At 42.3% G+C, this 16,702-nt stretch overlaps 1 protein-coding gene and 1 pseudogene across 1 annotated transcript in view; one reads left to right on the plus strand and one right to left on the minus strand.

Annotated features, from left to right (window-relative positions):
- NNT (nicotinamide nucleotide transhydrogenase) overlaps nucleotides 1-16,702 on the plus strand; it is a 112,128-nt gene that overhangs the window by 35,562 nt on the left and 59,864 nt on the right. Inside the window, exons 8-9 of the mRNA XM_004608415.2 lie at nucleotides 15,935-16,068; nucleotides 16,504-16,695. Of these exons, the coding sequence (XP_004608472.2) occupies nucleotides 15,935-16,068; nucleotides 16,504-16,695 (326 nt within the window). The remainder of the gene's footprint in view (nucleotides 1-15,934; nucleotides 16,069-16,503; nucleotides 16,696-16,702) is intronic.
- On the minus strand, nucleotides 4,147-4,892 carry LOC129400822 (mortality factor 4-like protein 1; annotated as a pseudogene).

The following is a 16,702-nucleotide window of genomic DNA, read 5'->3' on the forward strand; positions in this document are numbered from 1 at the left end:
GTGTGCTTTTATATATATATATATATATATAGATAGATATAAAATATATGACTATATACATGTCACTGTATCACTGTATCACTGTCGTCCTGTTGCTCATCGATTTGCTCGAGCAGGTGCCAGTAACGTCTCATTTGTCCCTGTAACGTTCAGGGTCAGGGGAATAGGCCCATTATTGTTACTGTTTTTGGCATATCGAATACGCCGCGGGCAGCTTGCCAGGCTCTGCCGTGTGAGATTCTGCATCGCTCTCTTCCAGGAGCTTTGTTTTATAGTCTCTGGATCTTGGCCGTTGATGAGATTACATGGCACTGCAGGCGGTTTGTGGATGTGACTGCCAAGCTACTGGAAAACTGGGGACCTGGCTGGAGGAGGCCCAGTCCCGATCCGAGTAGGCTTGGAGATCTCAGCCACGGGTCCTGCACACCTGGGTTCCTCTGCCGGTTCCCTCATGCGTGAGGCTTGTCTGAGCATGTGGAGAGTGGCCTTGAGCATGGCTGTGGCTGGGTTCTGGAGTTTTCAGCTGTCGGGGCTCTGCTTGGGCGGGGAGGGAGACTTAACCAGCCCCCCTCCGAGCTGAGCCCGGTGAACATAGCTTGGTGAGGGGGCAGGATATATATATATATGTATATATGTATATATATCAGTAAAAAAAATATTTCCCTCTAAGATTGGTTGTTTCCTACTTTGAACCCCATCAAATGTGGTGCAGTAATGTTGGAGTATGGGTAGGGTATGTGGTATGAAGTGTCAAGTTCACTGTGGGTGAGGCTCAGCCTGAGTGTGTGGAGAGTGGCTGTGGACATGGCGGCGGTTGAGTTCTGGAGGTTTTCGGCTGCTGGGGCTGGGTCCCTTGGATCGGGAGGGCTTTCACCCGCCCCCTCTCCGGGCGCCTTGAGTGAAACAGCCTGGCTTGGGGTCCGGTGGCCTGGTTATGGTGAGCGTCATGTTATGCTCCCTTCCGGGAGAAAAGGACCTGTGATCTGGATGGTGGCCGATGATGAGCTTATCAGGTACCAGCCAGGGGTGGCTTATGGGCGTGGCTGCTGAGTCTCGGAAGATGGGGGGGAGGGGGAGATATGAGCAGAGGATCTCTGTTCCTGGTTCCATTGAACCCAGAATTCTCAGTCACAAAGTTCTGCATACCTGGGTTTTCCGATTTCCCCCTTTTTTAAGAACACCTGTCAGATGGGATCAGAACTCACCCTTGCAGTCTCATTTTAGTTGAATCACATCTGTAGAGCCCCTTAGGCCCTATCTCCATCTATAGTTCTATTATAAAGGCATCTCCATATGAATTTTTCTGTTATGTAATCCAGCCTGTAACAAATGTGAGTATTGGTGAGCTGCTAACAGCCTCTTTCCTCTCTGCTTTGTAATGTTGTCTGCTTATTTTAAAAAATATATCCAATGAGATCTTAAGGCCAGATAAAGTAGACTCAAATTCCAGTTGCACTTAGGAGCTGATGTGTTTCTCTGAAATGGCGGTAAAACTTTATATTGCAGACTTGTTTTGAACATTCTGTTACCGATGCCTGGTCTTGCACATAGTACTGAGGAAAAAAAAACAGCTCTTACTGGTGTCACAGGCATTCTCTGGGATTATGTAGAATGTCTGTCTGAGGTGATCACTGAAAGGTCAGTTTTATGGACATAGGAAGTAGCACAGCCACCATCTGTTAGGTGGCAGTTTGGCTCTGTTTTCCCAGCAGAGAAATAACCTTTAAAACACTGTGTTCTTTTGTGGCTTGGGGGATGGAATGGAGGTACTCAGGCATATGAGGTTTGTCCTGTACTGTTGAGCCACATTCCAAGCCAACATCAGTTAAAAAAAATTCTAAAAATTAAAGTAAAAAATCATCTTCGGTGACAGGGTTACTCTAGTGTTCAAGTTTCTGGTATTGATGTACAAAGATATTGCTTGACCCTTCCACCAATGTGTCTGTTACCTTCTCTCCCTTTGTCTACTCTGGTCCAGTGCTCCTTGGGTCAGAGTTCAAGAACACTGGACCAGAGTTTAAGGAACGTTGAAAGTAACATTGAAAGTTCCAGAGTTCAAGGAACACTGGACTAGATGTTATCCCAGTCACCCCCCATCGTTTGTTAATTGAAAGTTATGGTGTTGGTGCGTGCTGTTACTTTCTGTAGCACCTTCCATCTTATGCTCCTGGGTTACGCCCCCCAGCCCACCCCCCTTCAGCACTATCAGGTCTGTATTCTAGTCTCTGAGGTTTGCTATTGATAGATATTGTGCATACCCTTGATTTGCTTCTCAGTATAGCACAGATGAGTGAGATCATCCTATATATGTCCTTCTACCTTTTGGTTAAGCCAACATCACTTTTTGGGGAGGCATATCCAGTGATGTTCGGGGGCTACTCCCGGCACTGTGCTGGGTTAGGGCACTCTCAGTGGGGCTCAGGGGACCATGCAGTTCCTGAGGATCAAACATGGGGCTTCCGAGTGCACAGCCTGCTCTCCAGCCCTTTCAGCTATGTTCTTGGCCCTCCCCCCACCCTTTTCCTATTTTCAGTAAGTTTTGTGGTGCAGGGAATTGATCCAGCTCTTATGCTTGCAAGGCAAGTGATTTGCCATTAAAGTATGTCCCTGGACTGGAGAGATAGCATAGTGGGTAGGGCACTTACTTGTGTTTCACGCGGCTGACCTGAGTTCTATCTCTGGCACAGCATATGGTCCCCTGAGCACCTCCAGGAGTAATCCTGAGTGTAGAGACAGGGTAAGCCCTGAGCACTGCTGGGTGTGGACCCCAAACAAAACAAAGCAGAAAATCACATCTCTAGTCCTCCTTATGCTGGGGGCCTCCCAAGCAGTATTCAGGGGGCTTGAGAACCACTCCTGGCAATATGTGACCTCTGCTGCTCCAGCCCAATAGTTCGGGGGGCCATTGGGGCCACAGCAGTAATGTCAGGAGACCACGTATTGCTGGAACTCGAACCTAGGGCTTTCACCTGCCAGGCGTGCTCTCCATCCCTTTGCACTCTCTCCCTGGCATGAATCGTATTTTAAATCTGAATTTTCTTTCTTTTTAAAATTTTTTAATTTTTAATTTTTTTGGGGTCACATTAGCAATGTTTAGTGGTTACTCTTGGCTCTGTGGTCAGGAATCACTCCTGGCGTTGCTCAGGGGACCATATGGGATGCCAGTGATTGAACCCAAATGCCCTACCCGCTGTACTGTCGCTCCAGCCCCTAAACCTGAATTTTCTGAAGTTATGCATTTTATTATTGTTCCTTAAACAATTTTTCTTTTGAAGATCTGAAAAATAATTCCTAAAAGATTGGCTTTCCCAGAAAATTGCAGCTACACAAGGCACTGCGTCTGTCAGAGTAAAACACGTATGGGACACAAACACGGATACCATGACACAAGCCGCTACTCCACTGAGTAAGGACCAACATGAATAACCATCGAAGTGGGGGCCTGTAGGGCCCCTTTGGGAAAAAGGAGCACAAAGTGATTATATGCTCAGGACCCCGAAGCGAACCTTTGGCACAAGCAATCAGAGCATTTGTCACCGAGTCCTAACACAGAATGTCAGAGTGGAACCGCTGGCAGTTGGCAAGCTGTTCTGTCAGCCAGACACTGAACCACTGCGATATTTCCCTTGTCTGTTGCTGAACACACTCATAAGCACTCTGGAAAAAAAAAAAAACAGAGGAAAGAACCAAAGGTGCTGCTACCCCATTTTATTTCCCCTGTTTAAGATCAGACTGACAACAAACACCGAGTCTGGCTGCCCTGACATCTGCCTGGGACATCATGGGCATGGGAGGACTAAGAGCAGAAATGCACCCTGTGGCCTGCGGCTGCTTATGTGTCCGCACCTTCTGGGGCTCTGCAGGAGGGTTCCCTTGGGAACTGGGGGCCCAGCTGCACAATGCTTTGCCAGGCCATTTAGAAAACCTTGCAGACACTTCAGTCACAGGGCCAGGCCCTGGTCCTCCAGAGCGGGGTAGGCCTGCGTGGCGGAAGCCCTACAGATGTCTCAGCAGGTGAGACGGTCTCTCCTGGACTGGGCTCTGGGGTCCCCCATTGAAGCCTTGAGGAGTTGAGTGGCCTGCGTGCCCCCGTGGCAGATGAAGCTCTTATTTGGCCAACAGCTTCATCAACCATGGCTTCTTGCCTTAGGCTCTGGGTTTCCTCAAGCTTTTCTTGTGATTTGCATCATCCCCTAGAACAGAATCCACATTCTTCACGGCAGGAAGATAAATGAGCTGTCGTTTTTGCAAGTCATTAAGTCCCAGTCATCGGCCAGCCGTAGTTTTAGTTCTTCAGGAATTTTTACTTCAACTCTCTTCATGACCTTTTCCAGGTTTTCAACAGCAGGATCTCCTCGGGCTGTTTTCTTCTGAGGCGCCTGAGGTGTCTCACTGGTCCTTGTCACCATCTCCACTCCCTGGAGTGTTCTGTTTGTTCTTCTTCTTTTTCTTTTTTTTTTTGTTCTAATGGCCATATTTTTCTGTGGCAGGCCAGATGTCTTTTTCTCCGGGACAGGCCCTCTCTTCTTTCCCATCTCTTGCTGCTCTGGTTTGCTCTATGGAGTTCTTGCTGTTTCTGCATGTTGTTCACTACGTATTTGAGGGCTCTGCTTTCTGCAACCCACTCCACCTCAGTTTTTACTTTAACCTCTGTTTCGTCTGCTGTATTCACCTGCCTGTGCTTTATAGCAACTTTCCCATGCTTCATTAAGAAGAGGCCAGTGAAAACACAGCACTCATTCATCCTCTTGAAATTTAGGTTTGGAGTCCTGCTTGGGTACCACATCCTCCTCTTCCTCTGCCTGACAGGTGTGCCCCGCGCAGGCAGAGGTCTGCATCAGCACCCATTTAAGTTTGGTAGACTCTTTTTCTTTTTTGCAGAAAATTCCCATAGTGTATGAAGTCATAGTAAGACCATAAACTGGTTTTTATTTTGGTTTTGGGGCCCCACCCAGATGTTCTTAGGTACGACTCATGGCAAATACTTGGGGAGTTGCTCCCTTAGATGCTCAGGGGACCGTGAAGTGATGGGGATGGAACTCACATCTCCTGCATGCAAAGTCTCTGTATTGGTCCTTTGAGCTATCTCCCCTGTCTCAATTCAAATTTTTCATCTGTGTATAATTTTCATTTAGGAGAGGTAAATGATTAATTCTTGAAATATTATGTATTTATTTTTGTTTTGGGGCCACATCCTGCAGTGCGGAGAGTTCAGTTCTGGCTCTGTGCTCAGGAATCACTCCTGGCCATAGTTGGGACGGTATGGAATGTTGGGTATAAGACAGGGTTGGCCTCATGCAAGGCAAGGACCCTACCTGCTGTACTATCACTCCAGCCCAAAATTCTTGAAATTTTGTTTATTTTAATTTTTTTATTTTGGGGCCACACCTGGTGCTGCTCAGGGGTTACTCCTGGTTCTGCACTCAGTGACGCTTGGGGGACCATATGGGATGCTGGGGATTGAACCTGGGTCAGCAGTATGTAAAGCAAGCACCCTACCCATTGTATTATCTCTCCTATCCAATTCTTGAAATTTTAAAGTATTCTATTTAGTGGGAAAGAGCTTAGTTTTATTTTCTTCCTTTTTGTTAGGGGTGGTTCCAAGCAGTCAAGCAGGGGGTCCCAGCCAATGTGGCCAGACCATTGAACGATTACGCTTCAGGATATAGTTGAGCCAATCGGTGTGTAACAGTTCTTGTCACATCCTCACATCCTACCACACAATCTGTTAATCTCTTTTTCTTGCCTATAGATATCTGTGTATAAAAATCTTTTGTCTTCATGTGTAACATGTTAAATAGCTTATGCCTGGCTCTGTGTTCAGCGATCACTCCTGGCAGGGCTCGGAGGGCCAGATGAGGTGCCCGGCTTCCACCCCAGATCAGCCTTGTGCAATGCCTGCTATTATCTTTCCCGACTCAGGACCCAGTACTTCAATCCAGCCTGTGACTGAAATTCCAGCAGAGCCTTCCTTCAGTCTGTATCAGAGAATCTCCTCGGCTGCCAGAAGCAGATATTCTAGCACAGTCTATCTCAAGAAGAAAGATGTCTTGGGTTGTCTTTCTAAAAAAAAGTGCAGTGAAACTGTGGATAGCCATGCTCGTGGGACTCGGGCATGCTTTCCTGTAGTTTCTTTTTGTTTTTGTTTTTGGGCCACGCCCAGCTGTGGCTCAGGGCTTACTCCTGGCTCTGCATTCAGGGATCACTTCTGGTAGGACTCCAGCAACCATCTAAGGGTACAGGGGACTCGAACTGGTTAGATGCGTGCAAGACAAACACCCTACCTACTATGCTCTGACCCCTCTTTTCTGTATTTGCTAAGCTCTGTTCTCCTCCCTGAGATGAGGCTGGAAGGAAGTGGCAATGTCAGACAGAGCACTCAGGGCTCACCCAGCACAATCTTCGGAGAACGAGACAGGCCAAAGTTCTGAGAGCTCCCTCTTGGAGAACAAGGATGCTTGTTTTCTTTGGGAAACGCTGAGTAAATTTTAATGTTGCATTAAAAAATGATCTTTGTCTTCTAAGTTACTTAATCATGAGGAACCCATTTCGGTTTGGATATATTCTATAATTTAGATGATTAACTTCTTTGCTACTATATTGTTAAAGATACCATGTTCAAAAAAATAGAGCTCTGTGTATGTGTGTGCGCGCGTGTGCGTGTGCGCGCCTGTTTACTTGATGCCTGGCAGGCCAGGAAGTTAGGAATTTCCCCATCTGATTACATGCCATTGAATAATTCCAGTAAATAATACTAAATGCCCTTTGGAACCATTATAAAATTTTGTGGTAAACCCATTTCATCTTGGTGTCTTGTTGTTCTTAATATTTTTAGTGGTTTCCTCTTAATTTCTTTCTTTCTTTTTTTTTCTTCAGTGTGATTAAAGTAGTCTGTGAGGGCTTGATTCTTTTCCCAGTAAGCTAGGTTCTGAGAATTTATTGATTTCAGATGATCATGTTAGCCTGATTCATTCAGAGACGTATAATTTATTGCAAAACTTTCTGGTAAGCCTTTAGTTGTTGGTATTTAAGCTAAATGGCTCTTTGAATGTCGTGTTGCAGGGGCCAGTGATACACAGCAAGCCCTTCTTCCCAGAGTTTCCCTTTGCTTGTTTTGAGCCACCCATGGTCTGCAGTAGTCTGAAGATACTGTCTGCAATAGAATTGTATGTGTGTGTGTGTGTGAGAGAGAGAGAGAGAGAGAGAGAGAGAGAGAGAGAGAGAGACAGAGAGAGAGAGAGAGAGACAGAGAGACAGAGAGACAGAGACAGAAGACAGAGACAGAGACAGAGGCAGAGGCAGAGGCAGGGAGAGATATGAAGAGGGAGGAGAGAGATAAGATTCACATAATTTTATTATAGTGTATTACAGGGGCCTGCTGTTATAGTACAATGGGTAGGGTTCTTACCTTGCATCCAACCAATCCAGGTTCAATCCTGGCACCTCATACAGTTCCTCGAGTACCACCAGGAGTAATTTCTGAGCATAGACCCAGCAGTAAGCCTTGAGCACAGCCAGGTGTTGCCCCAAAACAAAGTTACCTCTCCATATCTATCTATCTATCTATCTATCTATCTATCTATCTATCTATCTATCTATCTATCTATCTATCTATCTATATCTTTCTATCGATATCTCTATAGATATCTCTGTGTATTGAGAGAATATTGTTGTAATGGTTCTATTTTGTCATCATTTATTGTGGTAAACTCTGTTCTGGTAATGCATAGGGAAAAAGTACACAGCATGGGGTTTTAGTACTACCCAAAGTTTAAGGCATCTACTAGGAATCTTGGAACAGACCTCTCAAGAGGACAACTATATTTTTGAACTACCTAGCACTAGGCTGTTAGGAGTTATTTCTAGTGGGACCAAGGCAATAGTATAGTGGATAGGGCATTTCCCTTGCACATGGCCAACCTGGGTTTGATCCCCAGTACCCCATCCAGTCCCCCGAACATAACCAGAAGTGATCACTGAGCACAGAGCCAGTAAGTCCTGAGCACTGCTGTGTGTGGACTCCCTAAAAAGCTATTTTTAGAAATGAGTAACTTTTTGAAAATAAATATTTCTAATTTTTATGTTGCATTTTAGTATTCACTTAATGATAAAATACGTAAGTATGGAAAGATATGGTGAATTCAGACACTTAGGACTGAATTCAAGTTATTCACAGCCATATTTCTAGAAACAGAGAACATAGATAAAGCATTTAGTTAGCCTACAGTGAATTCTTGGTGCAAAAATATTCAAGGATATTGTATATTGATCCTACTCACCTCAGATAATTAGCCAGTTGGGAATGCGTTTATTAAAAATTTTAGGTAAGTGCTTTGAATTCCTCTAATTCTACTAATAAAACTATTTAATACTCTTTGAAAATAGTTTTTTCTTTCTAAAATATTAGAAGCTAGAGCTAAAATAAAATTTTCCTTTCTCACATAATAGGCACATGGTAGGCACTAAAAATATTCACTGAATTAATGAATGAGGGAATTTTCAGTATTTCTATGATGATTGTGAGTATATGATATCCTTTCGGTGTCTTGGCAAAAATATAGAAATAAACTCTAAGAATGGAGGGAATTGAATAATTTTACTGGGGGACTTAATGTCCTTGAACTGTCTTGGGAAATATTTCATGAAAGTGGCTGTCATGCCAGATTTTTCACCCATAGCTTGTATTGTATCAGGGAAGGTTTTTGAATGTATTTTCATGCTAGAAAGTGATGCTTATTTTAGGAGTGTGGTTTGAGGGGTTGTAAATTTTGGTTTTTTAGTATATTCTTTTACAAACTTTTTTTTGGTCACACCTGGCAGTGCTGAGAGTCTGGCAGGAAAAGTATTTGCCTTTCTACCATCTCCTTTACTTTCTTCAGTTTTCTTCTACAGCTAAGCCTTGAAGTGTATGGTAGCTCATTGAATCTGTCATCCTAGTATCTAGGATTTTTTTCAAGACTATCTAGATATATGGAGCATCTCTTTGTGATTGAAGGATTTGTATATGTTATATATTATAAAAAATATCTGTACCCATCTTCCTGTTTCTCTGTCTTTAGTTGTGTCACTGTCTCCCTTTGAAAGGTTGTCTTAATTATAGCTCCATATACTGTAGCAAGGGAAAGTTACATGTTCCAGAGTGAGGCCTTTTCAATTGGTGAGTAAAACAGCTGGTCTCGTACCATACTTGATGGGGGGGGGAGGTGAGTATTTTGGATCACACCTCAAAGAGGGTTTTTCCTTGCCCCTGTTCAGCAGTGATCCCTGGTTGCTCAGGGACCATATATGGTGTTGGGGATTTGAATCAGGGTCAGTGGGATGCAAGGCAAGTACCTTAATGCCTATACTCCAGTACCAGTAGTACTTCTTCGCCCCCTCCCTCCCTCCCTCCCTCCCTCCCTCCCTCCCTCCCTCCCTCCCTCCCTCCCTCCCTCCCTTCCTTCCTTCCTTCCTTCCTTCCTTCCTTCCTTCCTTCCTTCCTTCCTTCCTTCCTTCCTTCCTTCCTTCCTTCCTTCCTTCCTTCTTTTTGTTTTGTTTTATTTCGTTTTTGGGTCACACCCAGCAAGGCTCAGGAGTTATTCCTGACTCTGGCTCAGAAATTATTCCTGGTGGTGACTGGGGGACCATATGTGATGCCAGGTATTGAACCCAGGTTGACTGCATGCAAAGCAAGCACCCTACCTGCTGTACTATATCTCCAGGCCCCTTCCCTGCCCTAGTACCATTTCTAAGTAAAAATTTTACCTTCAAGTGCTGTGTTTTCCAGGGTGGGTTATATCACCCTCTGAGGGAGTGAGAATGATGCAAGAGATAACAGTAGTTTCAGGTGCAATTGAGGGGCATTTACTGTTTGTTCAGTTAAAGAAGGTGTGTTTGTAGGGGGTGCAGAGTAATTTTGTTTCTGAAACGGGGTCGGTAGTCAAAATAAGTTTGTTCTAGTATAACTCTTCATTTTCTGTCCTCAACTTAAGGGAAAATTTGTTCTTTTTATTAATGAATATGTTTTAAAATATTAATAGGAATAGGGGTAAATTAATATTTTAGGACTGGAACAATAGCATAGCGGGTAGGGCATTTGCCTTGCATGCGGCCGACCCAGGTTCGATTCCTTCGTCCCTCTCGGAGAGCCCGGCAAGCTACTGAGAGTATCCCACCCGCATGGCAGAGCCTGGCAAGCTACCCGTGGCGTATTCAATATGCCAAAAACAGTAACAACAAGTCTCACAATGGAGACGTTACTGGTGCCAACTCAAGCAAATTGATGAACAACAGGACGGCAGTGCTATAGTGCAATAGGGATAAGTATTAAAACAATAAAGTAAAATGAGATATAAAAATAAAAATAGTCTGTAACTTGTTGGAAATGCAATACAATTCGAAGCAGGAGATAAATATTACCCTGTACTTAGTGAAAAATGCTGTTAATGTTTTACCTTTTTCTTTTTCTAGCCTTCCTCTCCCGTTTTTATCATGTTGACATTAGTGTATTCTACCTTACTTAATTTTTCCCATTTGTTATTCCATCATAAGTAGTTTTCCTTTTATGTAATATGAGTCATTCTTAATAACTAATAAATTTTTGGTTTTGTAGGATTTTCTTCTTACGATTATTTTAATTCCCAGTTCTTGTCAATTAAAAGTAATACTCTAATATTTGTTCTACATGGCTCCCGTTTCTTTATTTTCATTTATTTCTCCAGGATCTGATGAATGAATATTAACATTTTTGTTTAATTGATACATGCTTGATTGCCTGTTTCCCTGAAAGATCATACAATTCATAGTTTTATTGACATATTTTCCAGATAATTGTTTAATTTCAGCAACGTTTGATTTTTGGACTTAGTTTTAGAAACAAAAGTTAACACACCAGTTTTTGTATTCATATTTCTTTGAATTTTTTCCTCAGTGAGTTTTATTTTTTTCTCATTTGATTGTGACCATTTGACTTTGAATTGATTTGTCTTTTGTTTTTATTGCTCATTATTAGGACCTTAAGGTTATGCTTTAAGTGTCTGTTAGGTTTTAATGTGAAGCACCTTTTCATCAATTCTTTTAAGAATATGTGTATAAGCATGTCAGGCTCTGCCAGGCAGGCGAGATACTCTCGGTAGCTTGCTGGGCAAGCTACCCATGGCGTATTCGATATGCCAAACACAGTAACAACAAATCTTACAATGGAGACGTTACTGGTGCCCGCTCGAGCAAATTGATGAGCAATGGGATGACAGTGATACAGTGACAGTGTATAAGGATAGTATATATGCATTATATCAGCGTTTTGTTTATATTTTGTATATTTAAATCTATTGGTATTTTCCTTTGTAATTTTCCCCACTGCTTTACGTTTAGGAATGCCTTTATAATCAAAAGACTGGGGAGATATTCAATAAAACTTTCTCTTTCTCTCTTTCACTCTTTACCATGCTGGTGATCAAACCCAGGACCTCTTGCTTGGAGACTTGTGCTTTGCCACTGAGCCCCATCCTTGGCCCTTCTCTTTCCTTTTTCTGATGGGTTGATTTTGCTTTGCAATTAACTTTGATCTATGGAGTTTAGAGTTTAGTTTGAAGCATGACAGTTTGAACTTTGGATAGATTTTTCCAGCCCCAAATACTTACCTAATAATCTTATTTCTTTCATTTCTTTCATTTTTATTGTTGTTGTTTTGTTTCTGGACCACACCCAGCACTACTTTAAGATATTATTCCTGGCTTTGTACTCAAGAATCACTTCTGGTGATGCTCCGGGGACCATATAGGATGCTGGGGATCAAATTTGGATTTGTTTGTTTGTGACTCGAATGTTTTACCCTGCTCTTTATTTTTTTATGTTCCATTTCCCTCTGTTTTTAATTTTCATTTCTTTAATTTTTCAGAATTAAAAAAAAAGTCTCTATGTGAGCACTTGGGAAAGCTGCATTGTTGCATCTATCAAAATACTCCCTTGTAGATGTTACTAAATCTTTTTTTTTAAATGTTAGAATTAAACAAACTCTTCTAGAACATTTGGGAGATAAACAAAAAGCAAGAAGAAAATAAATTGTTTTTAGTCTCACTACTCAAAAAATCCTGGTGATAAATGCAATATGAGTTTACTGGAAATAATTTATTATACGTGAGAATTTACATATTTGCATATGTAAAATATTACTTATATGTATAGTTTCCAACAGGATAGGACTGTTTCATATGTACTGTTTAATTGTGTGTTTTTTTTTCACTTACAGCAACTAAATATCTCCTAAAAAATTATTGTGGGGGTAGGGGCTGGAGCAATAGTATAGAGAGTAGGGGGTTTGCTTTGCACCTGTTCAACCCCGGTTTTATCCTGGACATCTCATATAACCCCCTGAATATCGCTAGGAGTAATCCTGAGTGTAGAGCCAGAAATTACTGAGCATCATTGAATGTAACCCCCACCTCAAATTGTTGACTACACTCAGCAGCACTCAAGGGCCAACAGGAGTTTGATGGGTGTTCATGTGCTATTGGGGTCAAAGTCAGGGTAATGCTACAATTTGAGCCACATTTCAAGCCCCGATTAATTCCATGTCTTTTAAATGCTTTTAGGACAGAAGTGACCGTAAAACACTTTTAAGTCATTAGTATGCTAAATGGCTCTAGGTGAAGAATGGGCTCTTTTCAGAAGCGATTGAATGATATGTTTATCGTGTAGGTGGAACACCTGCCGTATCTGTTGGGACGCAAGTCTGTATGGGTAGGCATGCCTTCTTTAAAGTTGAGTCAACTGCCACATGGCTACTTTTGCAGCCACGCGACACATCATAAAACACTCCCTACCCATTCTCCATAATTACTATACCACATTTGATGGGGTTCAGATGGAAGACAACAAATTATGGAGGGAAACATATTTATGTATATATACATATTTTAGATATATACCAAAGCTCACATCACCCAAACTTTAACAACATGTTAGTGATATCCTATAGGATGTCTTAGTGGCTCCTGCCAAAATAAGATAATCTTCACACTGTTTCCAATATGAGCACTTTTTTTTGTAAGCATGTTCAGCAGTTCTTCATAACAGACAATATGAACTCTGCTATTTTGGTTGTGTTTTGGGACAGGGATTCGGGCTGGCTTGGGATGGAAACATCTTGAATTTGGTAGTGGGAAGGTGTAATGCTGGTGGGATTAGTGTTTGAATATTGACGGTAATCAAACATTGTGAACTAACTCATAAGATTAAAAAATTAAAAAGTTGAGTCAACCGCTGCATAATTGTTCTGTGAAAGTTGATTAAAATCAAAGATGCGAAGTAAGTTGTATGTCAGACGTGCTTTACGAAGCCTGAATGATTTTGGTCACTCGATGTGTTGTGAAGCTGGTAGCATTACATTCCAGGGATGGATCCCTATCTATAGATGTCTCAGAATAGAGAAGGAACCTGGAATTTCTAGGGCAAAAAAAACATAGGTAGGTGCCAGTTTTTGAGGCATGAGATTAATGACCATAATGACTGTAAATTTTTTGCAGTTCAAAGTGGAATAGGATGGACCTGGATTCACACTGGTTATAGCCCAAAGAGTACATGGCAGATATAATTGAACCTGGCGGGTAGAGTAGGTAGTGGGAAAAGCTGCAACCAGCAAGGGATGGGTGCAGGAGGAGGCACTGGATCAGAGAGGGGGCGGGGGATGGCATTAATTGATGGGAGCCATGTGAACCATGGGTGAAAGTCATTGTGGAACTTGCTGTATGGCCCTTTTTTGGGGAGAAGTCCTCAGATGTGCATTTCATGCTCCTTTTGTTTCGCTGCAGTGGGGAGGGCAGAGGGGCTGTTGAGAAGTGGGGAGAATTGGGAGAAGTGGTGAAACTACCAGAACTTCAGGATGTTGTCTGTGGAGAAAATAGTTCTGTATTGTTGCTCTTTCATGGGGGTTTGAAAGAGAGACCAAGAGAGAGTGGGAGATCACACAAAGAACCATGTGGCACCAGTCCCGGAGGCCAGAGCAGAGTTCCAGTGAGGCACTTATGACAAGGATTAGAACCACCTCAGCTCCGGAGCCCAGGAGGATTTTTGATAAGAAGGCTGATACCTTGGCCCCGGAGGCTGGGGAGGGGAAGAAAAGAAAGAGTGGAGGGGGAGGAGAAGAAAAGGCAGGTGAGAAACAAGGGGATGGGGTGGTAGCAGGGGAGAGAGGGCAGGTCAGGGGATTCAAGTACAAAGGTGGTGTCAAGGAATGATATAGAGCCAGTTATCCAAACCACAGAGTCAACAGTGAAATCAAGAGACCCAAACTTTAACAGTCAAACTTAGAAAGGTACATGTCAAAAGGGCAGTCTGGGGTGGGGGGTATGGAGGGGGGAGGGGATATGAAGAGAACCTGTGAACATCAGTGGAGGGAAGTTGACACTGATGCTGAGATTGATGCTGCAATAGTGGATATCTAAAACACATACAATATTATTCTAAACTGTGAATAACTTCGTAAATCATGATGCTTTAATTTCCAAAATCTAAAAAAAAGGAAAAAATAAGACTTATAAAGAATTTGTTTTTTTCTTAGAAGTATTAAGAAGTATCTTAGAAGTATTAAGCATTACCTTAGAAGTATTAAGCTTAGAGGTACTACATAAACACCTGCTCTGTCTTTACAACTTTTTTCCCTCCTGTGCTACAAATGAAGGTCATTTTTCTGTTTTGAGTCATGTGTTCCAATTGAACTGATTAAAAAACCAATTGAACTGAAAAAAACTATATTATAATGCAGATTTTATTTTAAATTGCTTTCCATCATCAAGTGTGTTTGATGATGTTGTTACTGAAATTCTGTAAACAGTGAAAATTTTCAGAAGAGATAGAGAATTTGTTGCCTGCTTCCCTACTACCAAGCTTACACTGGATTTCTCTTCCTTTTGGTCTGTTTGCATTGATTTATGAAATGTGAACATGGTAATATTCTGGCAGCATGGGCCCTCACTGAGATGATTGATATATATTAGCTTGGAAAACCCTGACGTTTGGGACTTCACCTTCTATGTACAAATTTAAAACATGAACTGCATGAGGATGGTGTGTTTCATGAGAAGAGTTCTTTTCTGTTTTTATATTCTCAGCAGCAGGTGTAAAGCTCAACTCATCAGACATACAAAGTAAATAGCTTTGGAGGGGGAATAAAAGTGTATACGTGATCGTAAACCTTTCAGAGTTGGGGGTATCCTGTTGTTTTCTTTTAAATTTTCTTTTCTTTCCCCCCTTCTGTTGTTGTTTTTGAACCACACCTGGTGATGCTCAGAGATTACTTCTGCACTCAGGAATTACTCCTGGGGGTGCTCAGGGGACCATACAAGATGCCGGGGATTGAACCTAGGTCAGCCGTGTGCAAGGTTAAGCATCCTACCTGCTGTGCTATCTCTCTGGCCCTGTGTCCTGATGTTTTCATATCTCTTCATACGGTTAGCTCATATTCTGTTAATGGTATGTCAGTATAACATGTAGGAAAATTTAACAAAAACCATTTGTTAGGCTGATTAGAAATATCCTAGTTTTTAATTTGTAAATTACTTTTGAATATTTCTTTGGCACTTGGGACCTTTATGAATTGTCCAATATGGGCATGCAGTCTCCTTATTGATAGCTCATTATTAAATATAAAGGAATAGGCAAGATGTTTCTGTCTTTATGGGTACTGGAAGTCAGCCAGCTGGGAAGACCATTGTCAGTGGAGACTTGAGATTTAAGCCAGTGGCACTGCTTGCCTGCTCTTGTGCACACTCCTTCTCTAATGCACACTGGCTCTACTCCTTTCTTCCTTCGGAGAATGACTTGTTTGACCTGTATTATGCATTTCAGGGTGATTTTGAAAGAGTTCATACATCACGTGTTAAATTCCTGAATATTAAGAGATTAGTGGAATAGGCAGAAGAATATAATGAATATTGTTTTCTTGAATCTTATTTAGGTAAAAAAGCTCCAGTTTTATTCAGTAAAGAAATGATTGAGTCAATGAAGGAAGGTTCAGTTGTTGTGGATTTAGCTGCGGAGGCTGGTGGGAACTTTGAAACGACTAAGCCAGGAGAACTCTACGTTCATAAGGTACAGCAAAAAGCTCTATCTCTTAAACACCTCCCACGTCTTTAGTCTTTTGTGATAGGGTGTTCATTATTTCAGATAGGTGTGCCGAGGCCCTGAAAGTATGAATGTGTACTTTTTTTTGGAGGGGGGTCACACCCAGCGATGCTCAGGGTTACTCCTGGCTCTGCACTCAGGAATTACTCCTGGTGGTGCTCAGGGGACCATATGGGATGCTGGGAATCAAACCCGGGTCGGCCATGTGCAAGGCAAACGCCTACCTGCTGTACTATCGCTCCAGCCCCTGAATATATACGTTTAATGCTCCTTTTGAAATGTGTTTGTGAGTGTATTTGTATACTTATAAAGATGTGTAATTTCTAAGCTCAGCCTTGACTGGGAATGGCAAGTATCTTAGGAAGAATGAGGACCAATCACTGTGTGTTTCTGTTCGTCCAGGGCATTACTCACATAGGCTACACAGACCTTCCCAGCAGAATGGCTACTCAGGCCAGCACCTTGTATTCCAACAACATCACCAAACTCCTGAAGGCCATCAGCCCTGACAAAGATCATTTTCACTTTGAAGTGAAAGATGACTTTGATTTTGGTACAATGGCTCATGTTATCAGAGGAACTGTAGTGATGAAGGTGAGTA

Source organism: Sorex araneus, chromosome 1 (assembly GCF_027595985.1).
Source record: "Sorex araneus isolate mSorAra2 chromosome 1, mSorAra2.pri, whole genome shotgun sequence".
NCBI lineage: Eukaryota > Metazoa > Chordata > Mammalia > Eulipotyphla > Soricidae > Sorex > Sorex araneus.